Source organism: Chlorocebus sabaeus, chromosome 8 (assembly GCF_047675955.1).
Source record: "Chlorocebus sabaeus isolate Y175 chromosome 8, mChlSab1.0.hap1, whole genome shotgun sequence".
In the NCBI taxonomy this organism is placed as follows: Eukaryota; Metazoa; Chordata; class Mammalia; order Primates; family Cercopithecidae; genus Chlorocebus; species Chlorocebus sabaeus.
The window spans coordinates 29,683,749-29,704,633 of NC_132911.1; the positions used below are offsets into that span (position 1 = coordinate 29,683,749).

Below are 20,885 nucleotides of genomic sequence, written 5' to 3' on the forward strand. Positions count from 1 at the left end.
ACCTATACTCTGCCTCTTTTCCTCCCTTCCCCCCAGGGACCCTCTGAAAGAACCTCATAAGAACATCCCTAGGGTTCCCCAGAGTAGCTTGAAAGTCACCAATTAGTCAACTTTTTTTTAGTTTTAGTTACCTCTCTTTACATTAACTCATTATTTTCTTACAATCCCAATGATCTGCAGTATTATGTTCAAAAACAATCTTGAGTAAGCTGGGTGCGGTGGTTCACACCTGTAATCTCAGCACTTTGCGGGGGCTGAGGCATGTGGAACCCCTGAGGTCAGGAGTTCAAGACCAGCCTGGCCAAGATAGTGAAACCCCATCTCTACTAAAAATACAAAAAATTAGCTGGGCTTGGTGGCAGGAGCCTGTAATCCCAGTTACTCAGAAGGCTGAGGCAGGAGAATTGCTTGAACCTGGGAGGCGGAAGTTGCAGAGAGCTGAAATCATGCCACTGCACTCCAGCCTGGCAACAGAGCGAGACTCTGTCTCAAAAAAAAAGGCAACAAACTACATTCTCTTTTACTCCATATCCTTCTACTAAGGAGAAATGGAGTAAGGATTTAGTGGAACATACATAAAGTAAAGCTGTGTTTCTTCTATCAGTTAAAATTTCTACTGTTTCACTGATGAAGAGAGGATAGTTCTAATCGCAATACCCTTGCAACTATCCCCTAAATCATATTTTAAAGTTTTAATAAGGGTTTGTTTTAAATTAGTTCCTATTGGTTGGTGAAAAGTAACTGTGGTTTTAAATGGCAAAAATCATTAAACACATAAGATATAAAACCGGGGTTTTCAGGTTATGAAGCTTAACTAAGTGTAACCATGCAATCTCTGATGGGTTGGGAGGCTTGGGGATTTAATTATTTTTTTTAAAAAGCTATTTTTTGGCAGAGGATTCCAGACCATTTCTAAATTGCTTTTTGAAAACATTTACCAAAAGACTAAGGTATGACTACCACATAAAATTATTGTTTAAGGAGACAGAACTTTTCTGCATGAACTTTCCCCTTTGGGAAAATGGTTTTTTTAAAAAAAAAAAAAAAAGTAACATTTATCTGTGCCTAGGCTAATAGAAAGAATGAGACTAAACCCCTTGTTTTTATTGATTATTTTTAAGATTGAAACAGACTATTACAACAATATTTGAGATTCCACAGAGAACTGCATGCTTTTGTTATTAAAAGACTTTTTTTGAAAAATTTGACCTTTACCTCTTACGAACTGAATATAGAGGTTTCAAGCATTTCTGCCAGCACACAGTCGTTCACAACAACCTTCTAGAGCTTATTTTCTACCTTTTCCTACAGAAGGTAATACTCACTTACTAGAAGGCCATCACCACCACTGAATGATTCAAAGTTTCAGAGCTCAAAAGTGATCAGAACTCACAAATTAGCATAATTAGTCCAAAGCTTGATTTAAATGTTTGAAGAACAGCAAACATCAAATAATATAATACCAAATAGAATATTAAAGTCTCTATGAGGTAATTACTCATCAGCTACAACCACCTAAGACTGAAATTTTCTGTACTTAGTTTCTATTAGTACAACACCTTCATTCTTAATGCTTCCTAGGGCATCACAGGTTTTAGAAATTAATGTATTTTTAGCATTCCACAGTAATGATCACTTTCAAAAACTGCAATATACATTTGCATGTTACACTGACATACAACACATAAGTATTTTGTCACACATCAACTTTTAGCCTCAAATAATAGAATACAAAAAGCTATACAGGACAAAACACCACAGAACTTTTGAATATCCCCCTTTCCCAATTGTTAACAGGTAGCACTTTTTCTAAAGAGAAAGTGACGAAAAATCCAAAATTTCTGCATCCAATGTTTGACTCCAACTTTCTACTTTATCGTCTCCTGGTACCACCATATCCTAGAATGAGAGGGGTAAAATTTACATTAGTTTTTAAAAATGCATTAGAATTGCTTATAAAATTACAAGTCATACATGTTTATTGTTAGCAAATGAATGAGACAGGAGGAAAGGAGAGAGTGAGCCACTAGGTGGAACTGGGCTGAGCAGGACAGTGCATCGCCTCCCACAGCAACCTTCCCAATCATTAAGCCTACTACACTGGCACATGGTTGCTGGGAATGACAGTTAGGACCCCAAAAAAGAAGATGCATTCTATAGTGGAGCCACCATGGTACAGGCAATACTCAAAGTCTAAGCCAAAAAGACAGAGGCCAGTGGCCCATAAGCCATGCCCTGCTACCTCTCACAACTCCAGTGGTAAGAGACGTAATGTGGGGAGGGTTATGGACTTCAGATGGTTAAGCATTATTTACACACCATGCACACACACACAGGCTACAGGATGGCAAGTCTTCCTATCTGGAAAGTCTCTCCATTATTTTCAGGTTTAGATTATTTGGTTTTTATGATTTTCTTTCATATAATTCCCATACATTTCTAGTTGATAGTCATGATTTTTTGCAAGTCTTCTTTCCACTGAGAAGGATTTTTCTTCTGTCATGATGTCTTACCTAGCCATATATATATATATATTTTATATATCTATATATGAGTTTTCTTCTGTCATATATGATATATAAAAAATATATATAAATGAGTTTTCTTCTGTCATGTCTTACCTAGCCATATATATTAAGACATCATGACAGAAGAAAACTCATCTATATTTTTATATAGTTATTTATATACATTTTATATATATTTTTATACACACACACACACACACACATATATATATATATATATATATATTTTTTTTGACAGAGTTTTCCTCTTGTTGCCCAGGCTGGAGTGCAATGGCACAATATCGGCTCACTGCAACCTCTGCCTCCCAAGTTCAAGTGATTCTCCTGCCTCGGTCTCCCAAGTAGCTGAGATTACAGGCATGCGCCACCACACCCAGCTAATTTTTGTATTTTTAGCAGAGACAGGATTTCACCCTGTTGGGTAGGCTGATGTCTCAAACTCCTGACCTCAGGTGACCACCCCTCAGCCTCCCAAAGTGCTGGAATTATAGGTGTGAGCCACCACGACTGGCCTTACCTAGTCATATTTTTATATATTCTCCCAACTCCTTTTTTTCTCCCCAGAAGTATGCACTATCTCATACTCTAATACCACAGATCAGTTTTGCCTGTTTTTGCATGTGTATTTTATAAAATATAACTGCTATCATCATAGTGTATATATTCTTTTGTGTCTGGCTTCTTTATATTTGGTAGATCTATCCATGTTATTGCACACACTGCTTATTTTCTTAGTTGCACAGTAACCCACTGCAATACAGCAAACATAACTCAATTTATTCATCCATTTTACAGCTGATGGATATGTGGGCTGTTTCCAGTTTGGGGCATTTATGAATAGGGATGCTATAAACAGTCTTGTGCTTATCTGCCAGCATACAAGTGTATGCATTTCTGTCGCTATATATCTGAGAGCAAAACTGCTATGTCCTAGGTATGCATAGGTTCAATTTTAGGAGGTAGTACCAGTTCTTTTAATTGAATGTATCAATGTATATCCAAACTAGCATTATGAGAATTCTACTCACATTTTAAAACATATTTAAATGTATTTTTCTATCAATTTCAAGAACTAATCACTGTTCTAGAACTTCTTTCTCCTGAAAGACAAATCTACTCCACAGCAATCTCTCATGGCCTCCTTACCCAGCAGCTCCCATTTTCTGCCAATTAGATTTGATGTTTAATCCAGTTATTCCTTTTTTTTTATATATCTTTGCTTTTTACAAAATATTCTCTCAGCATTCCAGTAAACATTTTTGAAAATTAAAATATACCTCAATATCTTTTTTGAATGTTACTGAATTTTAAGTTTAAGTTTCTACTTAGAAAAGTCTAGTTTAGAACTTAAAGGATCTCTAGAGATCACAGAATTAAATATTTGTGGAAGCTAGCATCCAGTAAGGTTCAAGTTAAAACCTTGGTCTATGGTAGAGCTAAGCCCAAATCAAATCCCTGTTTGATTTTTAAAGAATGTTTAGAAGTGGGATCTCAGTTAATTGTGCTGTTAATATTTTTGGTAGGTACATACCAAATAAAACCATGGTGGCTAAATAGACAATCATCTTCTAAAGTTCCAAAACTATTTCTGTATTTTACTCCTAGGTAAAAATGAACTTGTATTTTTTGCTCTTACCTGATGCAGTTCTGGTTTTCGTGTCTGAGTTTGAACATGCCGAATAGCTGCCCAAGCCTCCACGAAGGGGTGAGTAAGCTCTATTCCATGTGCCAGGGTAGGAGGGCGGATAGGACGGGTAGTACCACGAGTCGGAGAAGGGTGTTGCCGCTCTTTAAAGGCATAAAAGTAAGTTAGGCATTTTTTTCTTGTGGGCTATAATTTTTAAATACCTTCCTGTTCCTAAACTGTCAGAAAAAAAAATACCTTTATCAAGTATTTTTTCCTGAATGTTCTGGTATATCAGAATTAACATGAAATAAAAACTGTTTCATATTTCTGCCATTATTATGGTCATTGCTATGGGGGAAAAGTGACAGGGAGTCAATGCGCTTTCTTTCTGAATTTGCACTCAAATAAAATCTAAGCTTAAACTATCATTAATATTTCATATTCCAAAATCTGGCCCCAAGCTTCTTCCAGCCTTACTTTTATCATTCTCCTACCAAACCAGACTAACTGTTCCCCAAATATTGTATTCTTTCCTGCCTTCTCATTTTCTCAGATGTCAACTAAACAGTCTTTTTCTTATCTTATAATATCTATGAGTGTGACATAGGAAGAAACACAAAGAAAAAAAAATAACATATACAATACTGATCAAAACACATATAGTGTGCCTTCCCCCTTCCCAGAGAATCGTATTTAATAGGTTAATGTCACCAGAATTTATTTTCCTTAGCGAAACTAAATGCAGTTAAATTGTAAGCAGAAGTCTCTTGAACTAAAGAGCAAGAGAGATAAATGCAAAAAGCTTACCTATTGCTGCCAAACAAATATCCTAGTATTCCACCAGTTCCCAAGCCAGTCCAGAACCCTGGTCCTGAATTTTCATATCCTTGTTGTCCTGTAAAAGCACTGCCAAAACCAGAAGTTGCACCATGGCCAGTATTCTGTGGTCCTTAAAATAAAAATGATTTATTATGTATCCTCACTTAAACATGACATAGTCTACAAAAGCAAAGATAATATAACCAATATAACACTTCCATTATTTCATCTGTACTAAACTATTAATAATACTCAGGCATCAAGTTATTAACAAGTTGTATTCAAAAAGGTATTTGTAAAATACTGGTTTATAATGAAGAAGAGCATTTCCCATAGATATGGGAGGAGAGGAATAGATTTTAGGACTGGGGAGGGTCTTGCTATAAAATTCTACCTCCATTTTTTGGCTGTTATAAACAAAACTGCTATGAACACTCCTGTGCATCTTTCTTGATGCACCATGCACTCACTTCTCCCAGGTATTTATGTAGGAATAGAAATGGGTAGGCATATGTTTGGGTTGTTTTACCATTTTAACTCCTACCAGCAAAGTATGAAAGCTCCAGTCACTCTACATCCTTGTTCACACTTGGTACTCTTGTCTTTTTAACATTAGTCATTATGGTGGTTATCTGGTGGCTAAAAATAATCTCCCTGTGGTTTTCATCTGCATTTCTCTGAAGACTAATGATGCTAAGCACCTTTGCTTATTTTTATTGACCATGTAGATCATGGGTTGGGACCCCAGCACTGGTCAGTGGCCTGTTAGGAACTGGGCCACACAGCAGGAGGTGAGTGGCAGGCAAGCAACTGAAGCTTCATCTGTATTTAGAGCCACTCCCCATCACTTGCATTACTACCTGAGCTCGGCCTCCTGTCAGATCAGCAGCAGCATTCGATTCTCATAGGAGCACGAACCCTACTGTGAACTGCACATGCGAGGAATCTAGGTTGCGTGCTCCTTATGAGAATCTAATGCCTGATGATCCGTCACTGTCTCCCATCACCCCCAGATGGGACTGTCTAGTTGCAGGAAAACAAGCTCAGGGCTCCCACTCATTCTACATTACAGTGAGCTGTTAATTATTTCATTATATATTACAATGTATTAACAACAGAAATAAAGTACACAATAAACATAATATGCTTGAATCATCCCAAAACCTTCCCTCCCTGCCCCATCCCACCCCAACCCAACCCCCCTAGTCCATGGAAATACTGTCTTCCACAAAACTGGTCCCTGGTGCCAAAAAGGCTGGGGACTGGTGAAGTAGAGGTCTTCTCTTATTATAAAATGGCCATTCAAGTCCTCTTTGGAGGGCTTGTCTGCCTGATGCTCAGATTTATGGGAGTTCATTTTATGTTCTAGACACATATATATGCCGGAAATATGTTTTGTAAATTTTTCCCAGTCTGTGGCTTGCCTTTTCACTCTCCTAATAGTGCCTTTTGATGATTAGATGTTCTTAATTTAAATAAAGTCTAATTTACCCATGTTTTCCTTTATGGCCAGTACTTTTTATGTTCTGTTTAAGAAATCTTTACCCATCCTAAGGTCATAACAAATATTCTCCTATGTTTTATTCTGGAAACTTAATTGTTTTGCCTTTTACATTGAGAATTATACTACTTAAAGAATTAATTTTTATGTATAGTGTGAGACAGGGGTCAGGGCAAATGATTATTAGCAAAGTTGATCAAGTTTCTCTGATTAAGAGTACTTATAATTTAATCAGGCTTTTTTTTTTTTTTTTTTTTTTGAGACAGGGTCTCGCTCTGTCACTCAGGCTGGAGTGCACTGGTATGATCTTGGCTCACTGTAACCTCCACCTCCCGGATTCAAGTGATTCTCATGCCTCAGTCTCCCAAGCAGCTGGAATTACAGGTGCCTGCCACAACACCTGGCTAATTTTTGTATTTTTATTAAGAGATGGGATTTTACTATCTTGGTCAGGCTGGTCTCAAACTCCCGACCTCAAGTGATCTGCCCACCCCGGCCTCCCAAAGTGCTGGGATTACAGGCGTGAGCCATGGTGCCTGGCCAATCAGGCATTCTTAACATAGCGATCACAATATACCTTGGCAGAGAGCAGAACAGAAGAGGTAAAAGAAGTTGAAAGTAAAAAACAAAATGAGAAGACAAACCTCCTTTAGTTTCCCAATGCAACGATTTTCTATTTCAGAACCAAGCACAGGATGCACTAACCTCACACCCACCCTATTTATGGCCACTGCGAGGGAATCATACCTGTGAACTCAGACTTAAAGCCTGGGGGAGGAGGTCCTGCTGAGTTGGTGAATCTCTGGTAACGGTGGGAAAATGGAGGATACTCAGAATACGGTGGAGGAGAATACTGCCCATCACTCAGGAACAGCTTATAGACTACAAAGGCGATCCCAAGGAGCACCACGATGGTAATCAATCCACCCATGTTACAGGAATCTGCCGAGTACCACTTATAATAATAATCAGAGAAAGAGGCAAAGCCGTGCTGCTTTCCAGACTCCTTCAGTTTCTGCAGGCCAAGTTCCGTATAATCTAAATTGTACTCCAGGCCACAAGACCCTCTTAGTACATACTGGTCTTCAGAGGACTCATAGCCTTCACAGCTCACCACAGTTTTTCCAAATTTGTACGCAATATCTAAGTCGGTCTTACATTCCCACTGTGAAGAAAAATAGAAACAGACTATTAGAAACAAACTTGTTTTCATTTAATATATGTTACTTGGGGGCCGGACGCGGTGGCTCACACCTGTAATCTCAGCACTTTGGGAGGCTGAGGCGGGTGGATCACGAGGTCAGGAGTTCGAGACCCACCTGGCCAAGATGGTGAAACCCCATCTCTACTAAAAATATAAAAATTAGCCGGGCATAGTGGCAGGTGCCTATAATCCCAGCTACTAAGGAGGCTGAGGCAGGAGAATTGCTTGAACCCAGGAGGCGGAGGTTGCAGTGAGCTGAGATCGTGCCACTGCACTCTAGCCTGGGCAACAGAGCAAGACTCCGTCTCAAAAAAAAAAAAAACTGTTACTTGGGCTATATATCCATCATAAAATTGCAAAATGAAGCAAGGGAATGATCTGCAAAATTCACGATGGTAAGTATTCGTGTCTAGAAGGGAGGGAAAATGAGGGGCTTCAAAGATAATGGTGGTATCTGTGTTCTACTTCTTATGCTGGATAGTGCGTACACGAGTATTCACTTATCACTATTCTTCATTCTTTACACATACATGTTATATATCCATCTGAACATATTAAGTATTTCATAATTTATACAATTTAAGCAAACTGCCAAAATGTCAACTTTTTGCCACTGATCAAGAAGCTTTCTTTAAAAATACAGAGTTCTTAAAGGATGCTAAGGCTCAAAACAGCATCATATATGAACATTTGGTAGCTAGCTACACAAAGCAACAGAGATATTACATAACCCTCTGAGAAAAAAACCTTTCTACACAAATTTTATAAAACCATGGACTAACTTTCCAGGGTCCAATTCTATGTAATTCTCTTGTATTTTTTAAAGATATTTAGAAAAACACAAAAAGAACCCAGGCTAGCCCCAAAAATGTCCACCTTAAAAAAACATATGCCCAAGTTTGGTCTACATTCTATATTTTGTGGTGAAAAAGCAATATGCTTCTTTAACTCTTAAGATACAAGCTAAAGGCTGGGTGCAGTGGTTCATGCTTATAATCCCAGCACTTTGGGAGGCCAAGGCGTGTGGATCACCCCTGAGGTCAGGAGTTTGAGAACAGCCTAGCCAAAATGGCAAAACCCCGTCTCTACTAAAAACACAAAAATGAGCTGGGCATGGTAGTGCATGCCTATAATCCCAGCTACTTCAAAAATAGAGGCTGAGGCAGGAGAATGACTTGAACCCAGAGGCAGAGGTTGCAGTGAGCCAAAATCATGTCACCGTACTCCAGACTGGGCGACAGAGGGAGACTCCGTCTCAAAGAAAGAAAAAGAAAAGATACAAGCTAAAGTAGATTTAATGGTTCTGTTGCCCTTCTGCAAATTTTTGTACAAATGATTTTCCTCTTTCAAAATTCAGACACACTATTTTATTTCATTTATAACAGCCTTATTGAAATATAATTCACACATACCATACAATTCACCCATTTCAATGGTTTTTAGTATATTCACAGTTGTGCTACCATCACCACAATCTATTTTAGAATATTTTTGTCACCCCAAAGAAATCTTGTACCCATTAGCAGTCACTCTCCATTCTGCTCTCTGCACCCCTCCCAACAACTTTCTGTCTATATGGATTTCCCTAACTGGTCAGTTCACAGGAATGTAATAATACAATATGTGGTCTTTTGTGACTGGCTTCTTTCACTTAGCGTAACATTTTCAAGATTCATCCACGTTGTAGCATGTATTGGTACATACGCTACATAATACTTCTTTGCATAGATATACCACATTCTATTTATCATTCATTAGTAATGGACATTTGAATTGTTTCTACTTTTTGGCTATTATGAATAATGCTGCTATGTACATTTGTATGCAAGTTTTTGTGTGGACATGTGTTTTCAATTCTCTTGGGTGTATACCTTGGAGTGGAATGACTGAGGCATACATGGTAACTCTATGTTTAAACTTTTGAGGAAATGCCAATTTTCCAAAGCAGCTGAACCATTTTACATTCCCAACAGCAGCGTATAAGGGTTTCATTTTCTCCACATCCTCACCAGCCTTGTTATCTTTTTTATTATACCCATCCTACTGAGTGTGAAATGGTATCTTACTGTGGCTTTGATTTGCATTTCTCCGATGGCTAATAAGGAACATTTTTCATGTAGTTTATTTGTTACTTATGTATCTTCCTTGCAGAAATGTCTATTCAGACGCTCTGCCATTTTTAACCTGGTTGTTTTCTTTTTTTTTTTTTTTTTGAGACGGAGTGTCGCTCTGTTGCCCAGGCTGGAGTGCAGTGGCACAATCTCGGCTCACTGCAAGCTCCGCCTCCCAGGTTCATGCCATTCTCCTGCCTCAGCCTCCCGAGTAGCTGGGACTACAGGCGCCTGCCATCACACCCGGCTAGTTTTTTGTATTTTTAGTAGAGACGGGGTTTCACTGTGTGAGCCGGGATGGGATGGTCTCGATCTCCTGACCTCGTGATCCGCCCACCTCGGCCTCCCAAAGTGCTGGGATTACAGGCGTGAGCCACCGCGCCCGGCCTTTATTGAGTTGTAAGAGTTATTTTATATTCTTAATACACATCCCTCACAAACTATGATTTGCTAAGCTTCCTCCCATTCTGTAGGCTGTCTTTTCACTTTCTTGATGATGTCCTTTGACAGTCAAAAGTTTTTCATTTGGATAAGGTGCAGTTTTTCTTTTGTTGCTGTTGCTGTGACTACACTGTTTTTAAAATAATTTTATTTGGAGGAAGATTTATAAGTTTGCTGACTTAGGTAAATAAAACAAGCTAACCTTATATTGGTATTTCATGTTAACTACCACTTCCTTAATCATGCGTACTATAAGTAGCTTCTAAGTACTGTATTTAAATTTCAACTCTTGGAATAGAAGGAGTTTCTCTCCTGCTACTAAATGGCCTCTCTCCAGCTACTACACATAAGCCAATGTATGATATGCTCAACACTCCTTTGCTCATGCTATTCCCTTCTCTAGCTTTTCCTCTCTAAAAATGTTATCATTCCTTCCTAACACAGCACAAATACCTCATCCTTTAAATCCCAATGACTCCAACCAGATGTGACTTTATAATGTTGTGTTGGGACCTACATGTAATCTGAGTACTTGTCTTACCTCTTCTACTACTAAGAGAGCTTCTTCATTCTACCTTATCCATTTTCGTATATTGCAATTAATACATATTTAATGAATGACATCACCATTACTGCCTTTTTTTCCCATCAAGACTGTAACAAAGTCATAAGTCAAGTGGGAGTCAGACTTCCGCTATAACCCAGAGGATTCTATGATTCAACTTAGCAGTACTGGGGGAAAATATTGTGAAGTAAGTATCACCCAGTACACATCAACTTCCTCTCTGAATTGCAAAGACTATGCATAAAGGTTGTATCAAACAAGAATATCATTCTGATGGAGAGGGGAAATTGTCAACACAAGTTTCTTGCCTTGTGACCGGTCGTCTTAAATCCCTTTTGAAAGCAGTCAGAATACAAAGTAGAAATGCGTAACTAGTGATTTAAACTGAATTCATTTAACAAAATCTATATTTAAAGCATACTCAGTTTTGGAACTTCAAGGAGATGTTCTGCTCGTATACAAAATACCAGTGTCCCAAAGACAATAAATGAAACCTGCTGAAATGCTTCCATTCAAAAGTAACCACCCTCAGTTATAAGACAATTTTAAAATCAAGTGCTAGAAGCACAATAGAGATATATGAACCCCTACTATTTACGATCTATAATTCCTAATTATCTCAACTTTGCCTTAAGGGTAGGTTGGTATTCTTTGAGGAATGACAGGAAAACGACAACCACAAGAGATCCCCTATCCCTCACCCTCAAGTATATAAAAAGTTGTGAAAATTTACAAGTATCTTAGAAGGAGGTCATGGTACAAAAACTACAATAAGTATTTTCAGGCTTTAAAATCGGTGCATTTCTTTTGGAGGCCATTTCTTCCACAGGAAGAGTGACTGATTTACTTACATATTGTAGGCTGATCTGAGATTTCTGTATGTGCTCCCTCAAAATACTGAATAATGTCCCAATAAACAATTTACTGAATAAAAACCCCCATTTAGACTGCCATCACTGTAGTGGATATTACCTGTACATCATACCCATCCCAGCCTTTGTTCTGACACTGTATGACTTTTGGGGTATAAGAATCACAACCAGCTGTGCCTCCAACACATTTCAACTGTGGGATGGGATCCAGCCTGCGGGAGGTGGTATAGCGGTCATAGTGGAGGGTAAGAGCTTTTACATCCCGCAGCAATATTCTGTCTGAAATAGCAAGAAAACAGAGGAACACAAAGTAAATATCATGTCAGAGAAAGAAAGGTTCATCCTAACAAAACTCTCGTCATAGGAAATGCCTTTCTCGCCTTCTGAGAATGGCTAAGAGAGGATGAAACCATCTCTCAAAGCTATCCCAACAACATTCAGGCCTTCTGCACAAAATTCAGGTCACACTTTTAAGATCTCCCTGCATTTCAGGCCAGATGCTTCTACAGCACAAGTTGTACATCATTTTTGCTAAATCAAAAGAACAAAAAGTTCACTAACCTGAAACATTGTACTACTGTGTAATAATAACAGTGGTTAATTAAAAAGGCAAAAATATAAGCATGTTCCTGAAGCACATTTAATGATTTAAATGTCCATCAACAGGTGAAGAGATTAATATATTCTGATCTATTACAGTGGAATATTCCACAGCAGTTAAAATGAGTGACCTAGAATTCATGTATCAAACTAGATAAATGGCAAAAACATTTTAAACAAAATACAAGTTGCAGAATGTTTTGTATGATAGCTTTACATAAACCTTTAAAAAAGGTGAAACAATACTACGTACTGTTAATGTCTATATATGTATATAACAACAACATGAAAATACATATGGGAAGGAATAAACACCAAATTCAAGTAAGTATCTAGTCTATGGAGAGAGAAAGGTAAGAGATTTTATCTCTATTCCTAATGTTTTATTACTGGGAGTGGGGGATTTGTAGCAAATATGGTACAATGTGATAATTCAATAAAACTAGGTGATGACGACATGTATGTTCACTGTACACTTCTGTATGTTTAAATACTTTAGATATTTCACAATTTTAAAAATCAAAACTATTTAAACTATTTCACAAACTAAAAAATTTAAAACATACTGACGAGAGACTTTGAAAGGAGGAGTCAAAACAATAAAATTATGTCTGGCATTCATGTACAAAAATGAATTTCTAGGTGGCTCACACCTATAATCCCAGCACTTTGGGAGGCCAAGGTAGATGGATCACCTGAGGTCAGGAGTTCGAGACCAGCCTGGTCAACACGGCAAAACTCCATCTCTACTAAAAAGACAAAATTAGCTGGGAGTGGTGGTACATGCCTGTAATCCCAACTACTTGGGAGGCTGAGCCGGGAGAATTGCTTGAACCTGAGAGGAGGAGGTTGCAGTGAGCCAAGATCACACCATTGCACTCTAGCCTGGGCAACAAGAATGAAACTCCATCTCGAAAAAAAAAAAAAAATGAATTTCTATGCATTATTGCAAAATAAGGACAAAATCTTCCTATTTATCATATTGTGGATTATTGATGGAAGATGCTGTGGATTGGCTCAGTCAAGATCCACTTCATCCTCAAACAGGTGTGCCTTCCTGCAAAGCAAAAGGAATCCCAAAACCTCTTGCAGCTGTAGTTGCCAAAAGCAATTTCAGTTCTGCCAACCTGAGGGACTACAGCAAAATCCGGAAGGCAGACCCTAGACTTATACCGTGCTCTGTCCTTCAGCTAGCAAACACAGGCATGGAGACCGTGAGTTTTCAAACTGATAGTATCCTCTAATCAGCTTCCTGGCTGTCAAGAGGCTTGACATGAGCAACCTATTTTTCAGTGTGGCAGATGTAATAGGCATCACTTTCTATCATTTTGTGAGTACCCAATTCCCTATATTCAACCTGTCAAATTAGCAGAATTTGCAGCCTCCCAAAATTCTACTAAAACTATAATAAATACATTGTTTTAATGATGTGAATGACTGTGGTCAGGTAAAACCAAAGAGGATATGACAGCAGAATTTTGGAAGGAGAAAGCAAATAGACTAATGGTAGGTGACTAGACCTAAGTGAAAGTCAAATGCCAGAACAGCAAAGGGGGGAAACTGAGAATCAACCTGATGTACATAACAGAATCCCCCAAAAAAAAAAAAAAAAAGCAAAACAAAACAAAAAATGGGAAATGGCAGCTCTGGAATGAGAGATGCCTGAAATACACACTACAGGGTGAAAGCTACTTGAGAAGAAGCCATATCCCCAGATCCTCTCCCCAACTCCACACTGTTCTAACTCCCTCTTCCCCACTAAGGAAACTGTCTGGATATGTATTCTCTGGAGAGGATAAAACTGAAGAGATTTGCACTGGGGACCATCTGGCATAGTAGAAGGCATGAGTACAAAAACAACCAAACAGGGAACCCAAGTGACTGTGTGCACTCTGACAGCTGAAAGCACAGTTCTCCTTTCCCACATGGCGCACAAAATGCTAACAGCCATCCCCTCGTCCTCTGTGGGAGACTGGATGACTATTCCCTTGGTAATCTAACCAAGAAGAAGTACCTAAATACAGTGACATCAGGAACTTCCTCCAAAAAAAGAGCAACCTAGGTCACCCTGTTGTGAAGTTCAAAATCAAAACTGCAACTGCACACTGATAGCTTCCAATGAGCTTTTTGGTTCCCCAGGGTTAACCGTGAGCAGGGAGCCAAGGATTACTAAAAACATGACGAAAGTCCCTGCTGTGGTTTGAATGTGTCCCCCAAAGTTCACGTTAATCCCCAATGCAACCGTGTTGAAAGATGGAACCTTTAAGCGAGCTCTGCCCTCATGAATAGATTAATGCTACTCTTGCAGGACTGGGTTATCGCAGGAGTGGACTCCTGATAAAAGGATGAGTTAGGTCCCTTTCCCCTCTCTCACTCTCTCCCTTTTCTGCCTTCCATCATGGCATGACACAGCAAGAAGGCCCTCACCAGATGCCAGCACCTTAATATTGAATTTCTCAGCCTCCAGAACTGTGAGAAATGAATGTAGTTTTTTAATAAATTTCCCAGTCTGTGGTATTGTGTTACAGTAACATTAAACAGACAAAACAGCCCCTAACATGAAATATAGCAACCAGGACAGAATAGAACAACAACAAAAGGAAGCAGGAGGAAAAATGAGACCATGCAGAAGAAGAAAACTTTTTAAAAAACACTGTAATATCCTCAGAGAGATAAGAGAAAAAGACTGCATTAATAAAACAATCATTTTTAAAAGGAATATTCAGAGAAAAAACAAGAGCTTTTGGAAATTAAAAACAGGACAGCTAAGATTAAAAACAACAAAACTGCCAGGTGCAGTGGCTCATGCCTGTAATCCCAGCACTTTGGGAGGCCAAGGCAGGCAGATCACCAGTGCCCAAGAGTTTAAGATCAGCCTAAGCAACATGGCAAAACCCTGTCTCTACAAAAAAATTATAACATTAGCCAGGTGTGGTGGCACACACCTGCAGTCCCAGCTACTCAGGAGGCTGATGTGAGAGAATCACCTGAGCCCGGGGAAGTCGAGGCTGCAATGAGCCATGCACTCCAGCCTGGGTGATAGAGTGAGACCCTGTCTCAAAACAGAAATAAATACATACATACATACAGATAACAGAACTGTCAGAAGAAAATCTTCTAGAAAGTAAAGCTAAAAGTAAATCTTCTAGCAAATAGAGCAAAAAGACACCGTACGCGGTGGCTCATGCCTGTAATCCTAGCACTTTGGGAGGCTGAGGCGGGCGGATCACGACGTCAAGAGATCGAGACCATCCTGGCCAACATGGTGAAACCCTGGCTCTACTAAAAATACAAACATTAGCTGGGCATGGTGGCATGTGCCTGTAGTCCCAGCTACTCCGGGGGGCTGAGGCAGGAGAATTGCTTGAACCCAGGAGGCAGAACTTGCAGTGAGCCGAGATCGTGCCACTGCACTCCAGCCTGGCGACAGAGCAAGGCTCCATCCGAAAAAAAAAAGAAAAGAAAAGAAAAAGAAAAAAGAAGGTAGAGCAAAAAGACAAGAAAGTAGGAGGGAAAGGCCAGGGACGGTGGCTCATGCATGTAATCCCAGCACTTTGGGTGGCCGAGATGGGCGGATCACAAGGTCAGGAGTTCAAGACCAGCCTGGCCAACATGGTAAAACCTCGTCTCTATTAAAAATACAAAAATTAGCCAGGTGTGGTGGCGGGCACCTGTAATCCCAGCTACTCGGGAGGCTGAGGCAGGAGAATTGCTTGAACCCGGGAAGCAGAGGTTGCAGTGAGCCGAGATGGCGTCACTGCACTCCAGCCTGGGGGACAGAGTTAGACTCCGTCTCAAAAAAAGAAAAGAAAAGAAAACAGACAGTAGGAAAGAAAAAAAAAAAAAAAAGAAAATTACCAGTTCAGGACCAGTTCAGAAAGTCCAAAAATCCAACAACGGTTTCAGAAAGAATGAACAAAGGAATCTGATTAGACAAACTCCAGGCTGTAATTCAAGAAAAACTCCCACACTGAAGGACTTGAGTTGTCATACTGAAGGGGACCAACAAAAACCCAGGCCTGAGAAACAGACCACACAGAGGCACACAAAAAGTGAATTTTAGAACACCGTAGACGAAAAAAGATTCTACTAATTGCCAGAAGAATAGGGGGAAAACAAGCCATATAGAAAAGATAAGACTTAGAAAAGCTTCAGATATCTCAACAGGATAGAAAAAGAAAATGGAGAAATGTATTAAAAAACTCTAAAGGAAAAAGTCTGGCTGGGTTTGCCAACCATCGCTTTGCTAATGGTAGAACACACTGACATTACAACATATCCTATGATGTATTTCCCACAAGTACTTAATATGAATCTAATCAATCCAATAAACTTAAGGTCAATACCCTATCTATGTAAGAAAATATATATATAAAGAGACCTAAATATACTTCCAACCAGGAACCCACTAGGGTTTTTGGGGGAAAGAAATTATGTTAAAGGTCCTGTGAACAATTTCTTTTAAAAAAAAAGAACACATAGCTTACCAGATAGTAAAGGTTACTATAAAATTATTATAATCGGTCGGGCATGGTGGTGCATGCCTGTAATCCCAACACTTTGGGAGGTCAAGGAGGGCAGATCACCTGAGGTCAGGAGTTCGAGATCAGCCTGGCCAATATGGTGAAACCCCGTCTACAAAAATTAGCTGGACGTGGTGGCACACGCCTGTAGTCCCAGCTACTTGGGAGGCTGAAGCAGGAGAATCACTCGAATCCAGGAGGCAGAGGTTGCAGTGAGCCGAGATTGCTGCCACTGCACTCCAGCCTGGGAGACATGAGTGAAACTCCATCTCAAAAAAAAAAAAAAAAAAGATTATAATCAAAATAGTAGGGAATTGGAACAGAGACAAGGAAATTGTGAAACAAAAGAAAGATCAGAAACAAATTGAGATACATGTCGGAATTCGGTAAGATGAAGTGGTCTTTTTAATTTAGTGGATAAAAGATGTCTTCTTTAATAAGTAGCACTGGCATAATTGACTATGCAGCCACAAGAAAATTCACCTAAAGCTATATAAAAACTTAATTCCACATGGGCTAAGGATCTAAAATTTCCAAAAACTATATTAAAATAAACTATGCTACATTAAACACAAACTACTACCTGCTCATAAATAAAAAATAAAACAATGAAAATGTTCAATGGTTTAGAAAAATCAGACTGTATTAATCAACTAAATAACAGAAATAATAAATTGAATTTATTGTAACAGAGTTGCAATAATGCAAAGAACACTGAGCTAAGCTGGTGTCACTAACTGGCTATGACTTTGGCCAAGGCACTTAATTTACCTGTGTAGAAGTTTCCTCACCTACAAAATTAAAATGCTATCAACCTTGAAATTTGTTGTGAAGCTTAGATGTAATTTATTATCTGGCAGAGTACTTGAAGCATAACAGGTGATCAGGTATGATAAACATTACTCAAAGTTTTAAGATGGAATAGCATTACCATAATCCTATAGCATCTTTCTTCCCTGGAGATTCTTAAGGTCCAAGAACAAAATTCTAATACCCACGCCCCACTATTTACATCAGTCAAGGGACACAGGAGCTCCCTGAACTCCAGACTCATAAATCAAAATCCATGGCAGGTCTCAAACAAGATAAACAAAACCAAACTCTCCTAAACCTGATCATCCCACATTCTTCCACATCCATGCTTCTAGTTGCTCAAGCCAAAAACCTTGGATTTCTCCTCATCTTCTCTCCTCTCACTCCTACATCTAATCCTTCGGAAGATCATGTTAGCTCCACCTTCCAAACAGGTGACAAGAGAATCCAGCTACTCTAACCAACTCCACTGCTCCTCCCCTGGTCCAAGCGGTCACCAGTCTAAGAACTTACTGTACAATATTAAAATAGATACCAATATATATTAATTCACTGGTTTACCTGCTTCCCTCCTACCCTCTTCGGTCCGTTTTCTACAGAGCAGCCCAAATGACCCTTTAAAGATATAAGTAATTTCAGGTCATTTACTCCTCCTCCCCACTTCAGGTTTCCAGTCAAATGTCACCCTAACAGTGACTTCCCTGACCAACGTACGTTTTTTAAGTCTCCACTTCTGCCCGCACAACATGTCCTCCTCACCCTGTTTATAATACACGGTGCATACCAATTTTCACAATATAGCATGCTATTTACATGTTTATCTGTTTATTGCTATTTCTCCCCAATAGAGGTGAAGTCCTTGGAGGCAAGACACTGTTTTGTTCACTGCTATATCCCCAATACCCTGAAGAGTAACTTAACATAAGACTACATTCAATAAGGAATTTTGAAAATTCTTTGGTAATCTCTTTAGAACGGTGCTAATTTTTTTTTCCAGACAAATTACTGCTCAACGTGAGCTAAAGGGCATCCAAGTCAAACAAAAGATAAATTAGGGCGCTGATTAATGCTTTACTAGGCCGGGCGCGGTGGCTCAAGCCTGTAATCCCAGCACTTTGGGAGGCCGAGATGGGCGGATCACAAGGTCAGGAGATCGAGACCATCCTGGCTAACATGGTGAAACCCCGTCTCTACTAAAAAATAAAAAAACTAGCTGGGCGAGGTGGCGGGCGCCTGTAGTCCCAGCTACTCGGGAGGCTGAGGCAGGAGAATGGCGTGAACCCGGGAGGCGCAGCTTGCAGTGAGCTGAGATCCGGCCACTGCACTCCAGCCCGGGCGACAGAGCGAGACTCCGTCTCAAAAAAAAAAAAAAAAATGCTTTACTAAAAGACTTAATAAAAAGTATGCCAATGAAGTAACTTCATAAAAAAGTTCCTCAAAGTAAACTTTGAGGTAGAATTTACATAAAACAATTGAGTTTACTCTGCAAAATACTGTGGTGCTTTGTGTTCCAGAACAATAGTTTTACAGCCTAGATAAAACGAGGAAGTGGTTCATCTTTAAATCTGGTTCTTCTTTTATAGTTTTTATAGTTCTTCTGACTCAACTGTAAACTTCCTTTTTAAATTTATTTACGAACTGATTCAAAATTCAACAAATTAATGTTTCATTCTAGGTTTTCAACTGTAATTCTGATCAAGTCTCCCACTCATATACAACTTTCTAGAAATACAAAAGAAAAACATACAGACATTTAACTACAAGGTAGCTTTTTATTTTTTGATAATAAAACGTCCAAATCAAATGACTACTCAATGTGATGTGCTTGCAAATAGCACCTTCTCTCTCACTTCAGCATGTAAGAATAAAATAGGCTATTACAGAAATAAACCTGTTGCTTAAATTCGACAATGCAGGCATTTCCAATCACCAAATCACAAAGGCAATATGCTTTCCATGCCATCTTTACTCCGCGAACCAAAAATGATGTCTTTTTTTTTCTTTTACAAAATTACAATGTAACAGCATGCATCATTTATTAAATGAAAAAAGTCAAAATCTGTATCTAAGTATATAGACATACACGTATTAATTGCACGGAATATTACTGATCCCATGAAAATTCTTTAGACAATTTTAATACCGTACTGACATAAAAGAACCTTCCCTGGAATCCACTGAGCATGTGCCACCACCCAAAAAAAAAAAAGAGAGAGAGACAGAAAATTATTTTTTAAATTCTTCTCTAAGGTGAAAGCCAATGGGAAGAGCTGGTGCCGCGCGACTGACTCACTGCAATCTTCAGAATAACAGGCAGCGGTTCTCATGGTGGCTCACGCCTGTAATCCCAGCACTTTGGGAGGACGAGGCGGGTGGATCACGAGGTCAGGGGTCGAGATCAGCCTGGCCTATATAGTGAAACCCCGTCTCTACTAAAAATACAAAAAATTAGCCGGGCATGGTGGCGGGCACCTGTAATTCCAGGTACTGGTGAGGCTGAGGCAGGAGACTCTCTTGAAACTGGGAGGCGGAGGCTCCAGTGAGCCGAGGTCACGCCATTGCACTCCAGCCAGGGCGACAGTGTGAGACTCCGACTCAAAAAAAAAAAAAAGAGTGCAATCTGCGATTCTGCTAACAGACCTGCGAGGTCTGCAGCCCTGTCCACTAAGAGTGACTCAGAGACTGCGAGTGGCAGGCTAGGGCCGGCGATAGCAACAGGCAGCCATGACAACAGCCGGCCACGATGACATCACACAATCACACAGCCATGACAACAAAGCAGATGCGCAGGTGAGTGTCCAGCTCTCCAGTCATACTCAGAGATGAGAAAGAAGACGGTGGGCAAATTCCGGGAGTCCGGGGCAGGGAGAAACGGGACGTTAAGGATCCCCAGCCGTCCCGCCCCGCCCACTCGAGCCATCCCTACCCGCCTACCAAGACGCCTGGGAAGAGCAGCGGAACCAGGGAGGGCACGAACAGCAAACAGGCCAGACATGGGGAATCCGGGCACCTAGGCTCCGGGAAGACGGCGCACGGAAACGCAGGGAAGCCTGCACCGGCTGACGGCGGCGGAAAAGGGCGAGCGAACGGCCTGAGAGCCCCGGCAGCACTCACCAGGGTCGTTCCAGCCCAGGGCAGGGCCCGCGGCGAGCAGAAACAAATGCAGGCCAAGAAGCAAGCAGTGCCCGGCCGCTCCCGGCCCGCAGGCTACGGCCATGGCGCTCGATGAAGATGGCGCTGGGCTGTCAGACGCCTGCGGGCCGAACCCGGATACGGCAGCG

The 20,885-nt window shown here is 40.1% G+C and overlaps 1 protein-coding gene across 2 annotated transcripts; it reads right to left on the bottom strand.

Moving 5' to 3' along the window:
* Window positions 1-1,083: 1,083 nt before the first annotated feature.
* On the bottom strand, window positions 1,084-20,826 carry SARAF (store-operated calcium entry associated regulatory factor). 2 transcript variants are annotated; one of them, XM_007962076.3, is made up of 6 exons: window positions 20,719-20,821; window positions 11,769-11,947; window positions 7,223-7,640; window positions 4,963-5,104; window positions 4,165-4,316; window positions 1,084-1,899 (listed from the first exon to the last, which is right to left on the bottom strand). In XM_007962076.3, the coding sequence occupies exons 1-6, from the start codon at window positions 20,819-20,821 to the stop codon at window positions 1,874-1,876; spliced, it is 1,020 nt and encodes a 339-aa protein (XP_007960267.1). In that variant the 3' UTR covers window positions 1,084-1,873. The 2 variants fall into 2 exon arrangements, with proteins under 2 accessions (XP_007960267.1, XP_007960269.1); XM_007962078.3 differs by lacking the exon at window positions 11,769-11,947 and having other exon boundaries at window positions 20,719-20,826.
* Between the last annotated feature and the right edge of the window lie 59 nt (window positions 20,827-20,885).

What these genes read in the sequence shown, in the direction of transcription:
- SARAF (XM_007962076.3), bottom strand. Translation starts at nt 20,821, where the DNA reads ATGGCCGTAGCCTGCGGGCCGGGAGCGGCCGGGCACTGCTTGCTTCTT. An exon ending in CCTGGGCTGGAACGACCCTG is followed by an intron (nt 11,948 to 20,718) that starts GTGAGTGCTGCC and finishes TTGCTATTTCAG; the next exon opens with ACAGAATATTGCTGCGGGAT. An exon ending in CTTTAAGTCTGAGTTCACAG is followed by an intron (nt 5,105 to 7,222) that starts GTATGATTCCCT and finishes TTTTATTTTAAG; the next exon opens with GACCACAGAATACTGGCCAT.